Raw genomic sequence first — 20,912 nt, 5'->3', positions numbered from 1 at the left:
AGAATGCATTCCTACGTCTATCAGTGTTTCTGGGGTTTTTTTAGCTTTTATTTTGGCCATGTCCCTCCATTTCCACCTTCTGCTCAGGAGGAGTTCCAACATGCCTTCCATTTTGAGCAGGACGAGGAAGCAGCAATATATATATATATATATATATATATATATAGAGAGAGAGAGAGAGAGAGAGAGAGAGAGGAGTGTTTTTAGCTTCTATTTTGATCATGCCCTCCTTTGCTTTCCCTTTTTCCAAGACGTGCCCTCCATTTCCACCTTCTGCTCAGGAGGCATTCCAAAACGTCCTCCATTTTGAGCATGTGACGTCTCCATATGAGCTTTGGTCATGGCTTTACATTTTTTTTCCCTCCTGGAAGGCCCTCCATTTTGAGGTGCCCGGTTCTTCCTTTGCAGTTGGGAAAAACCTGGTCACCCTGGAGAGGGAGGCCTGGGCCACACTAGCCATCCGTCCCCCTGGGCCTGAAGGATGAGGGGCAGCTGGCACATGGAAGTGGGGACCAGGGGGGCCTTAGTTGCCCAAAGCTGGGGGGGGGGAGCAGAAGGACGGCCAGGCAAGCGCTCTGATTGGACAGCATAGCATTTGCAGCACTGGCGGTGGCCTTTGCAGCAGCAGTAGCAGCAGAGGCGGTTGATGAACCCCAAGAGTCAGGGAGCGCGCGTACCAGCCCCCCCCAGGCACGAGGGCGCGCGCATATGTGCGCGCGCCCCCTTGCATCGTGCGCGCGCGTGGGCGAAGGCAAGGCGCGAGCAACCAGGCGAAGAGGGAAGCTGGGAGACGAAGCTGGAAAGGAAGGCCCCGGAGGAGCTCAAGTCGGCTCTCCACCACTTTGGCCCTTTTTTTAACCACCGGCTGCAAGGCGGGCCAAGTCGGACAGGGAGGGGGCAGGTAATGACTTGCAGGCCAGACTTTTTTGTTTGGTTTTGTTTCCCCAATTAAAAAAAAAGGCCCTGCCTGCTAAAGGTTGGCTTTAGGTTCCACCATCAGGCCCTTTGCAAAAGGACCTCTGCAAACCACCACCATCTTCTCTTCCTTCTCCTCCTTGTCTTCTGGGCCTTTGGCATGAGGGTGAGAGGGTAGCTTTGCCAACCGGTGTCTCGGGCCTAGTAGCGCAGAAGCCGGGCGGTGGCAGAGGAGGAGGAGGAGGAGGGGGCAGAGAAGAAATGCAAGAAGGTCCAGAAGCCTTTGCTGGCTCTTGAGCAGAGCAGCTGCCGCTTAGGAGCCAGAAAGGCGAGGCCAGGAGAGACCAGAGCTGGGGAAGGGGGACGGCAAGAGAGGAAGAGGCGAGCCAGGGCAGCCAGGCCAGGCCTGCTCTTGCTCCTTTCCCAGCAGGCAACAGCGGGATGGATGCTGCGCTATTGTGGAGGAGCAGGAGGAGGCAGCCTTAGGCTGGGGCGACCAAGAGGCAGCCTTCCTTGGAAGGGGAGGAGACCTCTCCCCTCCAAAAAAAACCCCAAACCCCACCCGGCTGGCTGTAAGGCTCAGGAACTGGAAGCGTTTGCAGGGCCTCTGCTGCTACTGCCGCCGCCGCCGCGGAGGAGGAGGAGGAGCAGAAGTGGCTGCCATTTTGGAGAACAAGGCCCTGGAGGGTTTGCCTGACCCCATTGTTGCTGTGCTTGCTTCACAGGTTGATGCCCGCCGTAGAGGATGGATCAGGCCTGCGAAGTGAGCAGGAGGGGCTGCCTGCCCCCCTTCGCCCGCCCTTTGGCGTTAGAGGCACCGGAGTTGGAGCAGGAGGAAGAGGAGGAGGAGGAGGAAGAAAGAGGGCCCGGCCCGTTCCTCGGGGGGGAGGAGGGCCAGAGCCGTAGGATCCCCCCGGAGGGACTCCGAGGGCGCAGCCTGCAGCCTTTGCCCCCCGCAGGAGCAGGATCCGGGGCAGCAGCAGCAGCAGTAGGCCCTCCTCCTTCCCCTCGCTACATCCCCCTGCGCAGGCTGCAGGACCTGGCCTCCATGATCAATGCCGAATATCTGAATGGCTCAAAAGATGATGGCTCTGATTGTTTGCAGGAACTGGAAGGGAGCGACTCCAGCCCAGAGCTGGAGCTGGCGGAGGAGGAGGAGGGAGACCATTTCAATACCCAGCGGGACTCCGCTCGGCTCCTGGATTTTGACACCCTGGATCTTTGCTCGGATGAAGGGAAGGAGATGGACCCCCAGGCACCTTTCCTCCTCTCTGCGGCAGCAGGACATCCGGGGAAGGACATGAAGTTGGTGGTGGAAAAGAAGAGAGCCATCTGCAGCAAGAAGGTGGCCGGGTCTGAGAGAGGGAGGCCTGGATGGATGATGCAGGAGGCCCCTGTCAAGATCAGGCACAATGAGGCAGCCTCTGCCCTGCTATCCAGCCCTGCCCTCCCCCAGCGAATGCAGAGTAGTAACTCTTGCAAAGAGCCTGCCTTCAGAGGCAGATGTGAGAAAGCAGGCATGTACCCGGTGTATGTAGAGGCAGAGCAGAAAAAGGACAAGCAACGCAGCATGGCCAAGGCATCTGATAAAGTGGCTCCGAAGCAGAGGGCTCCCACACTAGGAAGCTTGATAGAAAGGCTGGAAACTTCAATCACGACCAAATCCGCACCACTACCAACAGGATTGCCAGCTGTAAGCAGTCTTGGGTTGCCCATTAGGCTATCTCCAGATTGATATGTGGGGAAATAAGTTTGCTACAGGGGTTGGTCTCTTTACTGGTGTGGAGAGGCATGCAAGGGAGGGAAGACGGTGGGAGGAGCCAACAGGTTGCTCTGGTCCCTTGGGTATGTTTCACTTTGCAAGTCGGAAGTGAGGTTAATTTAGGTTGGAAAGTATGACAGTTTCCCTTTAAAAACAAAAGCTTCTCTAGCCATTCTGCCTGGATTCATGCAGTCCAGAGGGCAGAATGAAAACCTTACCCTTTTTTTGTAGGAGATGAAGTGAGTTGGATTTTTCTTCTTCTTCTTTCCCCCATGTTGCCGACAACTATACCAGCATACATTTAATTATGATAACTTTATATATACACTAGTTAAAAAAACAGAGCGCTCACAAAATCTTTGCCTTCAAGTTTAGATTATTTGTTAAAATGGGAGTGTTTAGAAACTTAAGCCTGATGAAAATCCAAGCTGTTATTGGGACGTAAAATATTCTCTTCACTAACTTTAAGCAAATTCTGAGTAGAAATTATTTAAAATAAAAATAGAACAAATTATGGTTTGTGCTAAAAAAAAAAGGAAAGAAAAGAAACTGCTTCTAGATTTCTGGATGTGCAAGATCAATAGGACTGTTTACTATGTCATATTTCAGCTACAAGGTAACTGAGGCCTGTTACAGACAGCCAAAATAAAGCTGCTTCGAGGCACATTGGAGGTATGGTGTTTCAATGATGCATGCGTCCTAAGAGTCCAGAAGTCGCGCCAAAGCCACGCTCCAGCCCTTCAGGACTGGAGCGTGGCTTTGGTGTGGCTTCTGGACTCTTAGGACGCATGCATCGTTGAAACACCATACCTCCACTGTGACTCGAAGCAGCTTTATTTTGGCTGTCTGTAACAGGCCTGAGAAAACTTGCACCAGTTATCTATGACTTCTCACTTGTTGCATACTTGAGACAGTTCCTTCCAGTTGTGGCTTCTCAATACATATTCATAACACACTTGTGTTATATTTTACACATGGAGTAAAACAATGCGGTGCAGTAAACAAGTTTTAATTTCCTCTTTCCAAATGTGTATCTGTAGGTCATGTGCCTCACTAGGTCTTTTGTGAAATGACTCTTAATTAGAAAAAAATCTACTAGGAAAATGAGACTAGTAGGGGGGGAAAATCATGTGAAAATCCAGGTGATAGGTTTGAAGCTTCACGTTGCTTTTTGTTTTGCAGATTAATTCATGAACGCAGTATAGCATTTCAAATGTGTGGCTGCAGTGTGTTAAATGACTGCAAGGTATACGTTGGCTTTGAGTAGTAGTGGCAGGGACACCTTGATTTTAAATCAGTAGATTTACTTCAGGAGTAACTTAGTAAATAAGTAGAGCATATAGTTGTAACCCTATAGAGCTGTAGGGAAGCAGAGCTCAGGAAAAAACCCCTGCTATTTGAACTATAGCTCCTACAATGCCTCAGCCATGTTGGCATGGGGATTCTGGGGTTTGTACTCCAAAAGTAACTTTTTTGAGTTCTGGTTGAGTTATAAGCCCCACTGATGATAATGGGGCTGACGGGAATAGGAATACTATGTGCAATTATTTCCATAAGGAAACCCAGTTAGACCCTTTAGTATTATGTACACATACACATAGACGATTGTGTGGGTGTAAATTGTATTTATTACATGGTAAACCTGTGTTCCCAATTAAAAAAGTACTCAAGGTGGCTAATTCTCATAACTAAAAAAACCCTGAACAATAAAGCCAACAAAACAATTACAATAATCAGCATCAAAACCATTTTAAAGGCCAGATTGAACAGTTGTTCGTTCATTTTTATGGTAAGATTCTTACTGTTTTATGCAATTATATTAAAATTTATCTGGCTTTGGTAGAAGGCTTCTTATGCAAACTATTGGCTCTACTAAATTGCTCTTATCTGGTATTCTCATAGCTACTAATTCTAGAAGAGAAGTCCTGTTGGCGTGTTGAGCAAAACCAAAGCAGAGTTAAAGCAGCCTGTAGGCCAATACATTCATGATAGCATTAATTTTTGTGATCCAGATCCCATGTCCTATCTTCTATGAAATGGTTATTTTGTGTTTCTAATATAATCAGAAGAAATTACAAAAAGGCATTTGTTGTTTTTTAAAAAATCAAAAGTGTCACCAGGTTAAAGAAATTTTATTTAAATCTGGCTGATTAATTACATTGATTAAGTTTCCATGTGGGTTAAAATGGATTGTCCTGGAACAAGGCACCTGTCCTTTTTGTACCATGCCTGCTCCAGTCAGTGTGAGCATTATTATCTTGGAAGGGGCATTTCCTCCTTTGCATGAACAGTACAAGGCCTCTTTAACCACTTGCCATCTGCCACTTTTGTAAGCATTTCTGTTAAAACTAGTATTTGTGTGTGTGTTTTAAAAAATGAGGCCAAAAGGACAAGCAGTAGAAGGATCAGGGTAGTTGTGTCACAGTTCTGTGCAGACCTGTATTCATGTCCAAACATTTCTTATTTCTAAACTGGATTCAATCTTCTAAAATGTGCGCTGGTTTTTGTTTTGTTTTTTGGCATTACAGCTGAAATTTAACCACTGTAAATGTCTTTTATAGGGCTAGTATTTAATTCCTATTTAAAGTATCATTTTTTGTGATTTGTGCAGAATTCTCGTGATCATGTCATACATTTTTTTAAAAAGTAAATATGCTAGAAAATAGGATGCAAAAACATAGTTATCTATGGAAAATACCTTTTTGGAAACTGGTTCCAAAACTAGATTTTCTTTCTAAGACTTAAAAAAAATCACATCAGAAAATCAGAAACATACTATTATTATTATTATTATTATTATTATTATTATTTGTTCACTATGTTTCATAGTACAGGTCTTGCAGTAGTAGTAGATTCCATGGCAAGAAACTGAATGTTTTAAAGCACGCTGGGGAAAGTGTGGCTTTCCATTTGTTAGACTGTAGTGCCCATTCTCCCTTTGATTTGGTTACTCTGGATAAGAGTAAAGGAAGTTAACAGTTCAGCAGCATCTCAAGTGGACAAAATGTTTATCCCCGTTTTAAGAATTAGTACTGTGGAAGGTTTCAGGGGAAAAAACCTTGGATTGGACTTGTTTAAGTCTCGGGAATTTTATAAATTTCAACAATTTCTCTCAAAGTAACTTGTGTAATTGATTGCTGCTGTTCCCATAGTGTGGCTGAAATCAAGACTTTAGCAAGTTACAGTGTCTCAAGAATTTTAACGGTATGGTTAGCATATTCATAATTTCACTGCATGGGTTAGTATTTCAGCATCCTAATTTGGACAGAATAGAAGACTAATTGAAGATTAATTGAAGATTTCCCAGTTTGTGTATACAAATAATGAAGGAGCTGTGGATATAAATTCATGATGCAGCTGTGGCTATAAGCATAATGCTTGTTTATGTCTTGGTAGTTAAGGACAAAATATGATCAGAATGTTGGCAGCATTCAGGCATGATAAGAAACCATAGTTTATTGTGACAAGAATATGTTGCAGTGGCCCTTGGGTTTGTGTGTTTCCTTCTTCCTTTCTGACAGGGAGGAGATATGAAGTTTCTTTTTGTAATTTAGGACATGCTATGGTTTTCCATTTCATTGGACGGAATGGAAAACTATGGTAAATACAACCATAATAAATAGCAATCCTTGATTAAACTATGGTTCATTAAGCAGTGTTGCCAACAAGCCTTGAAGATATTCCTTGGAATGTTTTACCAAAATCCCCAGAATTCCCCAATATTTATTATTATTATTCATTCAAAATCCCTGGAAAGAAATTAATTAAATTCCCTGGATTCCGGAGAACTCCCCGGAAATTGGCAACATTGTTATTAAAGGAGCATGGGGTATATAAAGTAGTCAATACTTGAGAAATTTCAGAATCCTAGTTTGTTCCAGGCTGCAAACAGAAGTTTTGTGCCTCTTCCTTTCACATGTGGAGGAGGAAATAAAGGAGGGAGATAGAAACCTTTAAGCTTGCTATTCACAGCAACTCAGGTTCTTTTGTGATATCTGAATACTGCCATTAAGCTCAAAATTGATTTATTGGCCCTCTGGAAAATGCATTGCATTAAATGCTGTTGGTCTGTGCAACTAAGAACCATAGCAATTCCTTTTTTTTTTCTTTTAGGTTCATCATTTAGTATGACATTATTTAATTCTCTATAGTGTTGTTAATGGGCTTGATGTCAGGGATCAGGGGCTGGAATATAATTGCAGGTTACTACATCCAGTCCTTGGGCTAGGAAATGCTATCATGCATGTTGCTAGAAAGATTCTTATTTCACTGAGCCCACTTGAGCTGTCTTGTATACTCTGGTTTCTGTATTTAACTACCTAATCTCTGCAATTTGCTTTGCTCAGATTATTAATATTTACTTGATAAACAAACTAAGAAATTTTAATTTCATTGTATGAAAATCAACTATACTGCCTCTGATTACCCATTCTTTTGACATATATTGGCGGGTTACAGACCGCCAAAAAATACATATGGAATACATATTAGGGTTAGGAAGGGGTGGTGCTTCCGCACCCCCCTAACCCTAGTACGTATTCCATATGTACAACATGGCGGCGCCCCTTCCACATGGGGGCCGCCATGTTTACGTATTGGATGCATAGCAGCCAGATGTGTCGCGGCGCCTATGACGTCGCGAATGCGCCAGCGGCGCCTCGTGACATCACAGAGGCGCCGCAAGAAGGAGCTCCATTTTGGAGCTCCTTTTTTGCTCCGCACAGGAGCCGTGCGGTGTGGCTGCTGCAGCTCCCGCACGGAGCAAACGGTGGCGGCGGCAGACCGCCTCAAAGCGGCAGTCTATAACCCGCCATTAGGACTGAGGTTATATAGGCCTGTTACAGACTGCCAAAATAAAGCTGCTTGGGATCTCTTTGGAGGTATGCTATTCAAATGATGCATGGGTCCTAAGAGTCCGGAGGTCGCACCAAAGCCACACTCCATTCCTAAGCACTGGAGTGCAGCTTTGGTGCAGCTTCCGGATTCTTAGGACTCATGCATCATTTAAACAGCATACCTCCAAAAAGACCCAGAGCAGCTTTCTTTTGTCAGTTTGTAACAGGCCATAGTAAATAAAATTGAGGTCATATATTAAATGCATATATACTTTTCTAAAGTTAGTGAAAAACGTCACTTCGATGTAATTATGTGAATTATGTAAACCTGGCCTCAGAAAACCCTATGAAACTCATGGGGTCACCATAAATTGACAGGTGACTTGAAGTCACACACACACAGACATGCCTTCATAGGTAAATAGCAAAATTACCTGGGTCCAAAACACACTGCAGAAATAATCCAGTTTGAGACCACTTTCACTGATCTGGCTGAATGCTAGGGAATTCTGAGGAGTGTAGTTTTGTGAGACTTTTAGCATTCTCTATCAGAGAGCTCTGATGCCACAACAAATTACAATTCCCAGGATTCACTAGCACTGAGCCAGGGCAGTGAAAGTGATCTCAAACTGGATTACTTCTGCAGTGAAATTTACAGTGGTGGGATTAATCACTTAGTCTGCACTGTTCTTTACAAAATGTATGAAGTCTCAGTGGGAGAGTTGATTTAAACCAGATAATAAAATGTATTTTTTTTTCTTGGTTGGCTCTGTGTGTGTGTGTGTGTGTGCGTGCGCGCGCGTGTGTGTGCGTGCGCGCACATGCATTTAAGTTGCGTGTTGAAATCCAACATTTTCATCAATTTCATAGGGTTTTCCTAGGCAAGGAATACTCAGAAGGGGTTTTGCCAGTTCCTTCCCCTGAAATATAGCCTACAGCACTTGGTATTAGTTGGTGGTCTCCTATCCAAATACTAACCAGGGATAACCCTGCTTAACCTCAAAGATCAGAATGGATCTGGTGCCTTTACCTTGATTTAAATGAAAGGTTTTTCAAAGTAAATATCTGGGGCTATATGTAGCCTTCCAAGGTTGTTTTTTTAAAAAACACTTTGACACCCTATAGTGACCTTTATCCTTGACGTCCAAAATAATAGAATCATAGAGTTGCAAGAGACCACAAGGGCCATCCAGTCTAATCCCCTGCCATGCAGGAACTCCCAGTCAAAGCATACCTGACAGATGGCCATCCAGCCTCTGTTTAAAGACCTCTAAGAAAGGAAACTCCACCACACTCCAAGGAAGGAGTGTATTCCACTGTCGAACAGCCCTTACTGTCAGGAAGTTCCTTCTTATGTTGAGATGGAATCTCTTTTCCTGGAGCTTGCATCCATTGCTTTGGGTCCTGTTCTCTGGAGCAGCAGAAAACAAGCTTGCTCCCTCCTCGATATGACATCCCTTCAAATCTTTAAACAGGGCTCATGTGGAAACCTACACCTTTTAAGCAGATAGTAGGGTTTTAACATTAAAAAATTGCAGATTTTCAAAGCTAGTAGTAGACTTGTGGCTACTACTGGTTTTGTTCATTTTCTTTTGGGATTATCTTTGGCAGTATGTACAGCCCTCAGAGGACCCCAGGAGCAGCAAACTGGCCCCTGGGTGCATCACAGTTTCTCACCCCTTATTTAAATCACTGCCTTGAGTCCCTATATTGGGAGAAAGTTGGTGTCTTCCAGAGGTATTTGATTACAGATCCTCTCTTTCCCAACCAATATAGTTGGCTAGCTGAAAGTATCCAGGGTTTGAAATAGAGATCTTTCTCAGCTCTACACAGCAGTATGAAGAATTGAACCTGAAATGTTGTAAATGTAGTTTTTAAAAGTATTAAATTTACATTATTTTTTTAAAAGATGCATTACGAAGTAGAAGGAAAAGAGTTATATTTTCAAGTTGGAGAGGTTCATAGGTTATAATATCAATATGCAGGTAAGGGTCTACTCATCTTTCCTGAACTTCACTTTAGTTGTAAGAAAATGTTTCTTTTTGGCACAGTAAAGTACAGTGCACTTTTAGTATCTGGATTGTCACCTTTCTACTTAGTGAGCCAAATATGGTTCTCTAAGGGAGCCAGTGTGGCATAGTGATTTGAGTGTTGGACTATGACTCTGGAGACTAGGGTTTAATTCCCACTTCGGTCATGAAATCCACTGGGTGATGTTGGACAATGTTCTCAGGGGAAGGGAATGACAAACTTCCCCTGAGCAAATCTTGCCAAGAAACCCCCATGATAGGTTCTCCTTAGTGTTGCCATAAGTTGGAAATGACTTGAAGACACACAGCAATAAGGGATACCGCCTATCTCACCAGGTTGTCAACCTGGAAACTATTCAGTGGTTATATCGAGCATGTAGCTGCAGCAGTGTATGTATCCCTTCTGAATACCGTTCTGGACCCGCCCATCCCGGTGTATGCTCACACCCCATTGCAGGAGACGGTACCTAGTTACACATTTGTAATCAATTTGGTGGTGTAGGATCTCAATAAATGTTGTTTCATGCCAAATAAGGTTAATTATACTTGGTTCAATTCTCTTAAGAATAATGATGCTTAAAAGCAAACTTTGGGGTGAAACAGACTGCCACTTTGTGCCACCGTCCAAGCAGCTTCAAAGCACAATGTTTTGATTCAGTATGCTCTGAAGATGCCCAGAAGCTGGCTTCATGCCACCCAGTTGTCCCCATGTGGGCCAGCTTCTGGGTGCTCCGGCGGCATGCCTTTTAGATGCTGCATTCCTCAGGAGTGCTGTAAAGCTGGGGCGGCAAAGACCGGCTTTTTGCCAGTGCAAAAAGGGGGACTGGGGCCATGGTATGTGGTTGCCGCTGCCCCAATCCGACTTTCTCAGGGGCAGCTTCCAGCCACCCCTTCTGGGCGTTCTATTTCACCCTTTAGTTTCGTGCTAGAACTGTATTAAATGGTAATTGTACACAGTAAGCAAACAGAAGCAGTGAAATACCATGTCTTTTCTTGTGACTTTCTCCTTTTCATATCAACATCCTGTGATGATAGATAAATCATTACTGACACTACCACACAGTATTCAGCAGTAATAGATATTCTTTATGTTATAGTTGTGATGGATATTTTACTTGTTGGTCATGATGTACTTTAAATTAGCTTTGGTATGGCTGTAAACATCACTGCTCAGAAATGTGTGACTGTTTTCATTATCAAATTAATGTAATTAGGAAAAAATCTGAGTACTTGAGAATTCTTTTTATTTATGAAACGTCTTAGAGAATGTTGGCAGTGTTACAAAACCTCAGACTTTTCTTCCGAAAATTGATAATGACCATATTTAAAAGAGAGAGCAGTCTGATTTCTGTCATATTTATTTATTTAAGGCATTTATTTATCACCTTTCAGCTTGCTGGACCTCTGAGGTAATAGACAATAGGCAATAGCACATTTAAACATACAGTAAGTAACTAATTTAAGCACTCAAAAAGTTTATCTTAAAAATAGTTCTGAAAGCAGTTTTAAAGACAGCCAGCACAGAAACTCCTATTTTTAAGATCCTAAGGCCAACTGAAATAGTACAGTCTTCACTGTCCACCTGATACTCAAAAGGGATAGAACCAGCCTGGCTTTCTCTTTTGGCTGGAAGTCCCAGTGATGTATTCAAAACTTTTAGTCCAGGTGTTGAGTCAAATCTCAAGTCTCTATCTTTAAGTCTGAAGTTGAGTCTCAAATTCTTGCTACTTTAAAGTCAAGTCTCAAGTCTGGGAGCCAACTTTTAATGGGGGGGGGGGGGGGGAAGAAGGGTGCATTTCTCAAAGAGATTGATGGGCCTGAGGCAGAGATTGAGGTATGCTTGACAGCCTGTCCTTGCGTCACATCAGAGGAGCCTTCTAAAGTTTTTCAGATGTTTGTGAAGGATGCTTCTGCCTCAAGTCCATTAGCTTATGCAGCTATTATTCCCTTTCAAGAAGTGTTCCCCACACTTTGAGGGCAGGTCTTGACTGCTGCTCAAAGTGAATGTCATCAGTAAAAATATGCATGTTTCAAGTCAAGTTGTCAGTGTGTCATTTTTGTCAACTTACAAGTCAAGTTATTTGAGTCCGACTTAAGTCTGAATCAGTTGACTTGAGTCTACACCACTGGGAAGTTGCATAGCCAGAGTGCTGTGAGAAAGAATGGCCTGTCATGTGTACCTTCCAGCCTAGTCTCCTGGGTTGGTAGGACATGTAACAGGGCCTTCACTAATGAACCTTATAGTTTGGACAGTCTAATATGGGAGAAGCTAGTCTTTCACATATCTTGGCTCCTAAACCATATGGAGTCCTGTATGTGACTCTCTTTGTTTTATTTTGAAGATATTTCATTAAAAAAATAGGGAAAGCAACAGATATGTAATCTAAATGAGTATCAAATATGTATTTGGTCAAACAGTTCCACTGTATTTTTTCCACTTCAGTTAGATAAACATTTGTGTCATATTGCTGCTTTTCGTTAAAGGGGGAAAACATGCTTTATTTTTAGTCTTGGTATAGAAAACCCTATGAAACTCATGAAGTCACCGCGAGTTGACAGAATTCAAAGACATAGCTGTGTTAGTAGGGAACATCAGTATGCAAAGGAATCTTGTAGCACCTTTGAGACTAACTAAAAGATAAAAGTTGCAATCATGAGCTTTTGTAGACTTGAATCCATCTTATTTCTACACCCACAAAGTTTTTCATTCCTATGGACATTCTCCCACAGAGACTGCTATATAGGTTTGTCCCTGGGCTTTCCATTCTGCCACATGCACCTCAGGAAGCAGGCTCAAGTCTACAGCAGCTCATGGTACCAACTTCTATCTTTCAGTTAGTCTCAAAGGCACTGCAAGTTCCCTTTGCAAACATGAGTTAACAGTGTGTGTGCATCCACACACGCATTTAGGTTCCATTCACTGTTAAGTAAGGGTACTTCAGCACATGAAGTGTGCTGCTTCCTTTCTCTTTTCCTCCCTGAATGCCCCCTAGATCTGCTCCGGAAATTCTGTTAACTGTCTGGGGTAGATTTGGATAGCATTTGTGGTTGTCAGTAAGCATGTGAAATTCTGTTCTGTTGAGAGGTTGGAAAATTACTTAACAAATGTAATGACATAGTTAGGCCTCCTGCAACTGAGCAGTGATAGGATCATGCTCTGAGATGGTTCATTGTTATTAAAAGTACAGTGGACCCTTCCCTTACACAGGGGATCCATTCTGGACCCGATCCCCCCCCCCCGGCATAAGGGGAATTCTGCGTATGCTCGAGCAATATTAAAAAGAATGGGGCTTGTGCCTGTAGCACGGCACACATGCCATGGGTGTGCATGCAGTTGCCCCTTTCGGGGCATGCCTAACCTTCTTCCAGTGTGGCTTTCAGTATATGCTGAAAGCCGCGTAAATCATGCCTGCATATGACGCGAGCGCACTGTAATTCTCTAGTGCTGGAGACAAGTGGACAGAGTAGGATATAGTTTTTTATTTTTGCTTTCACTTTTAAAATCTGAACTGAGGTTTCTAATTTTATGGGTTGTGATTCCATATATAGATTATTGTGACGTATGACAGGGTCACACACTAACAGATTGTAAATTCTGTTTGCTGAACTCTAGATTAATAGATTATGAGACTTGATGTGGATTTTGAGTTCAAACTTTATTTCTTGCAGTTGTAAAATTTACACATTTGGAAAAAAATCCTTAGTATTGCATAGTATATGTAATTTGCTAGTTTTCTAAATAATGGACCAATAAATGTAGTAAGATATCCTTTGATTGTAGTAGGAAACTATGTAGTTACTGAGAGAATACATTTGCAAAAGCTTTTTTAAAAAGAAGAACATCCTATATATATTACTGCTTCAATATAACATTTTGGTTTTTTTTTTTTCTTTTTTGTAGATCCAAATTTGACCTTACTGCAGATTTTCTAAAGCTGATGATAATGTCTTAGTTGTGTTAATTTTTTCTCATAGTGTATTAGAATTTCATATCACTTTTTGAGCAACAAAAACACACACACATGCATGCTCAGAAGGTTGCAACAATACATTAAGAAACTACAACAATAAAGTAAGTATTTTAAAAATCAATTGGATTTCTCTTTCCTGAACATACCAATTATTTTTGAGCTGGAATTATTATTTGCTGCTGTATCTTTTTGTTTTTGCAAGTGTATCTCTCCGCCCTCCCAGAAAGTACAGTCGTCCCTCCCGATTCACGGGGAATCTGTTCTGGACACACACCCCTTGCGAATCCAGAAAAGTGCTGATATTCAAGCCGCCATTGATTTCAGACGTGCGCTGCATTTTGTCCCTCCCCATTTGCCTTCTGCAAATGGACCAGGGACTCCAAGTCCGTGAATAGGGAGGGATGACAGTATAGATGAATAAAAAGTATTCAATAGTGTCATTCAGCTAGTGCAAAATGTATCACTTGCTGAGGTCCCATTTTCATCCTTCGATTCAGTACTTGTACAGGTTGAGTCTCTCTTCTCTGAAATTCTGAAATCCAAAGTGCTCCAGAATCCAAAACTTTTTCATGGGTGGCTGAGATAGTGACACCTTTGCTTTCTGATGGTTTAATGTACACAAACTTTGTTTCAGGCACAAAATTATTAAAAAATATTGTGTAAAATTGCCATCAGGCTATGTGTATGTAAATGAAACATAAATGAGTTGTGTTTAGACTTGGATCCCGTCTCTAAGATATCTCATTATGTCTATGCAGATCTTCCAAAATGTGGGGGGAAAACCCCAAAATACTTCAGACATTTTGGATAAAGGAGACTCAAACTGTTTTCCTCTTCAGAAGTCATTGATTTCATTATAGTCTGGCATTGCTTGCTCATGGTGTATTTGTTTTTCTTCTAGCATTTGCTCTATAAGTAGCTGAAAAATGTCCCCTCTTGTATTTCTTCTACTACTTGCAACAGTAGCTGCAACACAGTAAGGTACATAGGCCTGTTACAGACTGCCAAAATAAAGCTGCTTCAGGTCTCTTTGGAGGTATGTTGTTTAAATGATGCATGCACCCTAAGAATCCGGAAGCTGCACCAAAGCTGCACTCCGGTGCTTAGGAATGGAGTGTGGCTTTGGCACGACCTCCGGACTCTTAGGACCCAGGCATCATTTAAATAGCATACCTCCAAAGAGACCCAAAGCAGCTTTATTTTGGCAGTCTGTAACAGGCCATTGTCTTCATGGGTGATAGGTGGAATAACAGTAACAGTTTTGCTTAACTGCTAATGGCAAGTGATACTTTGTTCTTGTTGTGTTCTTTCAAGTTGTTTTTGTCTTATGGCAACCCTAAGGCTATAATGGAGTTTTCTCACCAAGATATGTTCAGAAGAAGATTGCTATTGCCTTTTCCTGAGGTTGGGAGAGTGTGACTTGCCCAGGGTCACTGAGTGGGTTCCATGGCCAAGCTGGGAATCAAACCATGCTCTCCAAAATCATAGTCAAACTATCTGTCATAGTCAAACACTCAAATCATAGTCAAACACTCCAACTACTACGCCACACTACCTGCTGCTACTTGATTGACCTTGTTTATCAGTCTAACACTGCCATTTTGTGCCTTAAGCACATCCTGTTCCTTCTCCTCATCCCATTTACTCCAGCTTTCCATCTTCTCAGTCCACTTTGCCCTTCTTCAAAGCCATTCTTTCCTGTGATCACCTCATTGTTCACCTATCTCTGTTATTCCCAGCACATCTTGATATCCTAGTATTTTCTCTACATTATATAGCACAAAAGGAGATAAGAAATCTTGGGAAGGGATTATTTGTATCTTATTGTATTTTCTTTACAGTATTTTCTTTCTGCTGTTAGCCACCCAGATTCCCCATGATTGGGTGGGATCCAAATAAATCTATATCATTATTATTATTATTATTATTATTATTATTATTAAAACTTAACAATTTTGCTTTAAACAAAACAGAGAGCAAGATCATATGGGCTGATTGTTATCCCAGAACTTCATTCCCTGGTAGCTTGTTTTGTTACATAGAATGAAATGGGTGCATTGGGGAGAAAGAGGAGAAACTGTCTAGGTAGGAGAAAGAAAGAAAAAATAATCTGCTCTAAGAGTGTTTCCTTTCCCTGTACTGAGTCAATTACAGCAGGTAACTCTTATCTGCCTATCTTCAGAAGTAAGAGAAAACTGGGATTAAGTGCCAGTGAGATGCACTACATCTAACTTGATTGTGCTTTCCCTATGTTGGGACAACAGGTTTAAGAGCAATGATACTGTATTTTTTAGAATGTGTGTGGTGTGTGTGTTATCTTAATATAACTGAGAACTTTATGCACTTTAATGTGTGTGTGTGCCTGTTTATTTGTGTATTCTTAATAAAGGTACTACTGAGCTACTTTGAACACAGCCATAGCTGACATAGTCCTTCAGCTGCAATCTTGTCTGTGTCAAAATTTAATTGATGGATTTGATAGGAATATCCTTTTGCTCTGAACTGTACTTGATAGATGTCTCTGTGTGATTTATCCAAGGTTAAGGAAAGTTACTTTTTTGGGACTACATCCACCAGAACCTCCCAGGCACCATGATTGATGGAAATGTCTGAGAGCTTTAGGCCCGAAACACACAGGCCAAATGACACAGATTCTGGCCGCATTCGGGGTGTAGCATTCGGATGACACTCCTCCCCCCAAAATGCAGCTGGAAGTGGCCACCCAGGAAGAACCAGGCCAAGAAGGAGCAGATATGATCTACTCCTTCCAGTGGTCTGGTTTAGGATTGTGGCAGCAGCCTGGATCGGGGCCAGGTGCATGCATTTGCCATGGCCCCAGTGTAATTGACACGGCTGCACACCACTTTTTCAAAAAATAACTTTTCCAAACTCTATATTCACCTAGGTTTGCTGAAATCCTGTTGAATGACTTATTCTGTTGTAATGGTCTATTATGACAGCAAAAAACATTTTCTGTCATAGTTCCTAGCTGGAGTCTGGGTGGTGGTCACAGAAAATAGTCTCCATTGACAGAAAAAGGTTCTTTGCTAACATCTGAGTAGCTTGGAAGCTGTCAGGGGAGCTTTCTGTCTCGATGGATGACTTTTGTTGCCACCTGCCCATCATGACAATGTCCAGTGCCCATTTGACCTTTGCTGCTACCTATACTGAGAGCCAGTGTGATATAGTGGTTTGAGCTCTGGACTATGATTCTGGAGATTTGGGTTTGATTCTCTGTTCAGCCATGGAAACCCACTGGGTGACCTTAGGTGAGTCTCACACTTTCAGCCCCAGATAATGCCATGATATGTCCACCTTTGGGTTTACTTAAGTGTGAAATGATTTAAAGGCACAAGTGGCATACCTGTGCCACTTTGGCCAGAGGTTTTGTAATAATGGCCCTTCAGGTGCTGCCTGAAAGACTTTGCTGCTTGTAATCCAAAGAAGCAAAGATATATAGGGCTCATCCAACTTGATTGAAAGAATCATGAGTTCCTCTTGCAGTAAAACCCCTTGTGTTTTGCCAGGTTTTGCTGGTTGTTTTTGCCTCCACATCAATTTATTCCATTCTTTTTTTTGAGGGGGGGGGGCGCTGTTTGTAGTGGTTTCTTGGATCTGCAGTAGGGAACTTTCAAGGTTTTGTTCTGGTTTTTTTTTTAAAAAAAGACAGGTGTGGTTTGAGGACAGATTTTCTCCTTAATTTTTGTTTTGTTTTGTTAAATGTTTTAGTGCAAAGGTGTCACTGCATTCATGCACTATGACAGCGCATAGACACTAAGGGGAAAAAAGCTTTTTAAAAAAGGAACAAATAGAAGGAGACTTCCTTGTTCTGATAATGTCTTAGCATTAAAAGAAAACCCACTTGAATATGGGAATAAAACATTGCAGCTGGAGCCAGTAATTGCTGGAAAATAGTCTAGCAGAACAGAAACATTGGCTATTGAGAGAGAGAACACGTGAGAGAGAGTGCTCCAGCAACAAATATCACAAACTCCTGACTTATTTGCCCAGTTTGGAATAACCTATAGTCATGATCTCTGTGTTGTGTTTTCTTGTTTTTATTACTGTTCTTTTCTCAAGGCATAATGTCTATCTTGCACTTTCTATCTTGAATGTCCTCCTGGAAATTTTTTTATCTTTCCTATGGCTCTTGTTTGTTCTTGTTGAGGGAGAATGCATTCCAAAATGATAAAATTTTATGTATTTTAAACATTGTTACCAAGGTCTTCAGTAAGAAGCCTTACAGAGAGGTTGATATGCAGTTACTAAAAACAAGACAAATACTCATGTGCAAGACCAGTGAGAAAGATACAGTCTGTTCCTAGTCCTTTAAAAGTAGCAGTTTTTAATATATCTTTTATGACAAGAATATATTAATATGACAGTTGGTGAAAATAGGGAGATGGTGTTCATTTTTATTCATAATGAAGCAATTCATTCTTCAGTGTTTTTACTGGAAGGTGAAGAATGATATAACATCTGTTTTGAGAAGATATTGAAATGACAAATTTTAAAGTTACCGTTATGGTATCAAGGTAATATTTCTGTTTTTACTAATTATTAATGAATTTTAGTAATGATATGATGATTATCAGTACTATAAATGATGTTTAATTTTTTTAAAGGTACACACACATTGATTTCAGTACATTGATTTGTATTCCAAATGGCAATTTTACATCTTATGGTATCCTTGGAAAGGAAAATATTAAGATCTTTTTGCAAATGCAGACATGGTTTAATTCAAACCTTCCTTTCTTGCTGTTTGTGAAGTCCCTTTCCCCTTTATTCCCAGTTCTAAATTAATTAAGATGCTGAAGTCTGAAAGACTTTGCATTTTCTTCAGATTCAATGTTTTATCACTGGCATACCTGCCTCCTTCCTAATTGCTGGAAAGAAGAAATCCAGGTGTAACTTCTATACACCACATCATGATACATGTGTTTGAAGGACTCTCTGAGAGCTCTGTTGGCAATTTTATACAGAACAAACAAAAATTATATCCTTCAGTTGGAACATCTAAAATTCTGGATGCAGGTTTTGATGAAAACTCAAACTGTTCTTGAAAAAAGAATGAAAGAGAATTGATGGAGATTCTTAAGTTCAAAAGCCAACAGTTAGATCCAGGAATAGCCTACTCAGGGTGAACAATCAATTGGTGGCTGACGCTCCATATGTCAGAGTCAACTCTAGTCATCCATCATCATTGGATATGCTGGCTGTAATGATAGGAGCTGAAGTCTAACAATATCTAGAGGGTTGCAAGTTGCCCAACCCATGTGAATAGAGGATCTCTACTTGTACAGCCCGTCTTATGGTCCATCTCCTTTTCTCACACATCACAGCTCCCCCCATTTCAGTACTGTACTATCCGCTGAATGTTTTTGTGTGCTTTTGAGTGGTTTCTGACTTATGGCAAACCTGTCATAGGGTTTTCTCGGTCTGAGAGTGTGTGACTTGCCTGAGACCACCCAGTGTGGGTTTCCATGGCCAAATATGGAATCGAACCCTGGTCTCCAGAGTTGTAGTCCAGTGCTCGAATACTCATGCTGATTCATCCCTTCCTGAACTTATTTAGCCTTTTTTTAAGTCTGAAAGTGAAAGGGTTGCCCTGAAAAGGAGTAACGGAGGGAGGCCATTTTCTTTAGGGCAGTTGTGTTTGCATGGATCTAGATTCAATCCCTCTGCTATTTTAAATATAAAATAAAGTTCTTTGGCTTTCTATCCCCTATTTAATGGGATCAATACAGCTGTTACTATTTTAAATTTTCCAAGAAAGAAGCATTTTTTAGAAGTACCACTTACTAGAGAAATTCTTGTATAGGATAGGAAGACAGCGGTGGGTGGGGTGGAAAGGCTGTTCTTAAAATGAATCCTACATATTTTCTGAAAGACTGGGAAGAAAAAAAACTTTATTGTTGTATTTATAGATTTCTGTTTCAGAACAGTTCTTTCATGGATACTTTTCTTCTCTCTATATGTCTTCCCTGGGGATGAATATTGTGTCTCTGTTGGACAAAAATACAGTACTCCATTTGCTACCCTGTGAAATTTGTGCAGATACAGTGGGCCCTTCTCTTATGTGGGGGCCCCCAGAATAAGAGAAAAAGTGCGTAAGCTCAAGCCCCATAAGAAGCAATGGGGCTCATGCTCGCGGCACGTTGTGGGCTGTGCACCACGGGCGCATGCCCCATTACTCCTTTCGGGACGCAGGAGGCTTTTTTCTGGCCCAGCTTCCAGTGCATGCTGGAAGCCATGTATGACGCTCCCACATATGATGCGGGCATACTGTATGAATATATTCTAAGGTAGTGAGCCCATGTGCTGTTGCTAGAGCATAAATTGTTCCCTTGATCACACACACAAGTTTTCATATAATTGGTTGTACTCTTAACATTTGCACCTCTCAAGCTTCTTGTGTAGCTAGTGACTCCCTATGTATCATTGATTTAGCAATGGGTGCAGTTACATGCAGAGCTGGGATGGGGATTGTGTGGTCCTCAAAAGGTTCCATGAGTATGTATCCCATTATCCTTAGCCAGTGTACCCAATGGGAAGGGATTCTGGGGGAGAAAAATGCTAAAAATCCAGCAACATCTGGAGAGCAATACGTTACCCTGTCTTGGCTTTAGATTGAAGCAAAGCCGGTGGTGCTGAATGTTGTCTCCTTTTTATATAGATTTTTGTGGGGGTTTTGGGCTATGTAGCCATGTTTTAGAAGAGTTTATTCCTGATGTTTTGCCAGAAACTGTGGCTGGCATCTTCAGAAAATTCTCGAATAAACTCTTCTAGAACATGGCCACATAGCCCAAAAAACCCACAAAAAACTATGGATGCCAGCCATGAAAGCCTTTGACTTTACATGGTCTCCATTTTGTTTCAGCTGCAGAGAGAGAGGACTTGACTGTGCCACAGCTTGTCAGAACTGGAAATGCTATGCTAGGTAGTTCACTTAGCTTAGTGAAGTTTTAAAGCACCAGCAGACTATTACTTGAGGACTTCAGTCAAATTATGGGAGGAGGATTGTAAACCAGAGAGAGAAAATTGAAAATCATAATAACTTTTTTTGGCCTTGTTCAGACTGGCTATTAAGGCCGGCCTGGGGCAGAGTTGGACGTCACGCCCACAAGACGCATGGCCCAACTCCACCCCCCTGGGCACCATGATGCCATGCACCACTAGACATGGTGTGCAACTTCATGGCGCTTCTGCGGTGCTGCATCCATATAATGCAGCACCGAAGGAGCACCTCCAAGCCTCAGCAATGTGACTATGGCCTGTTACAAACGGGTACCCTAGTACGCGATGAGTGCGCACTAGGGTTAGAAAAGGGCATCCTTTCCGGACGCCCCTAACCCTAATACGCGCTCTGCACATAGAAAATGGTGGCGGCCATTCC

The 20,912-nt window shown here is 42.1% G+C and overlaps 1 protein-coding gene across 2 annotated transcripts in view; it reads left to right on the top strand.

Moving 5' to 3' along the window:
* Positions 1 to 689: 689 nt before the first annotated feature.
* The window catches only part of NSD1 (nuclear receptor binding SET domain protein 1), a 111,901-nt gene continuing 91,678 nt past the window's right edge, over positions 690 to 20,912 (top strand). For both annotated transcript variants that reach the window (XM_089527191.1, XM_089527198.1), the window contains exons 1-2: positions 690 to 901; positions 1,641 to 2,608. In XM_089527191.1, coding sequence (XP_089383317.1) covers positions 1,661 to 2,608 — 948 coding nt within the window. In that variant the 5' untranslated portion in view covers positions 690 to 901; positions 1,641 to 1,660. The remainder of the gene's footprint in view (positions 902 to 1,640; positions 2,609 to 20,912) is intronic.

The sequence above is a fragment of the Sceloporus occidentalis genome, unplaced genomic scaffold (assembly GCF_023333645.1).
Source record: "Sceloporus occidentalis isolate IW3139 unplaced genomic scaffold, rSceOcc1.0.p SCAF_1, whole genome shotgun sequence".
NCBI lineage: Eukaryota > Metazoa > Chordata > Lepidosauria > Squamata > Phrynosomatidae > Sceloporus > Sceloporus occidentalis.
The sequence above is the reverse complement of the archived record's forward strand: the minus strand, read 5'-3'. Positions and strand labels throughout refer to the sequence as shown.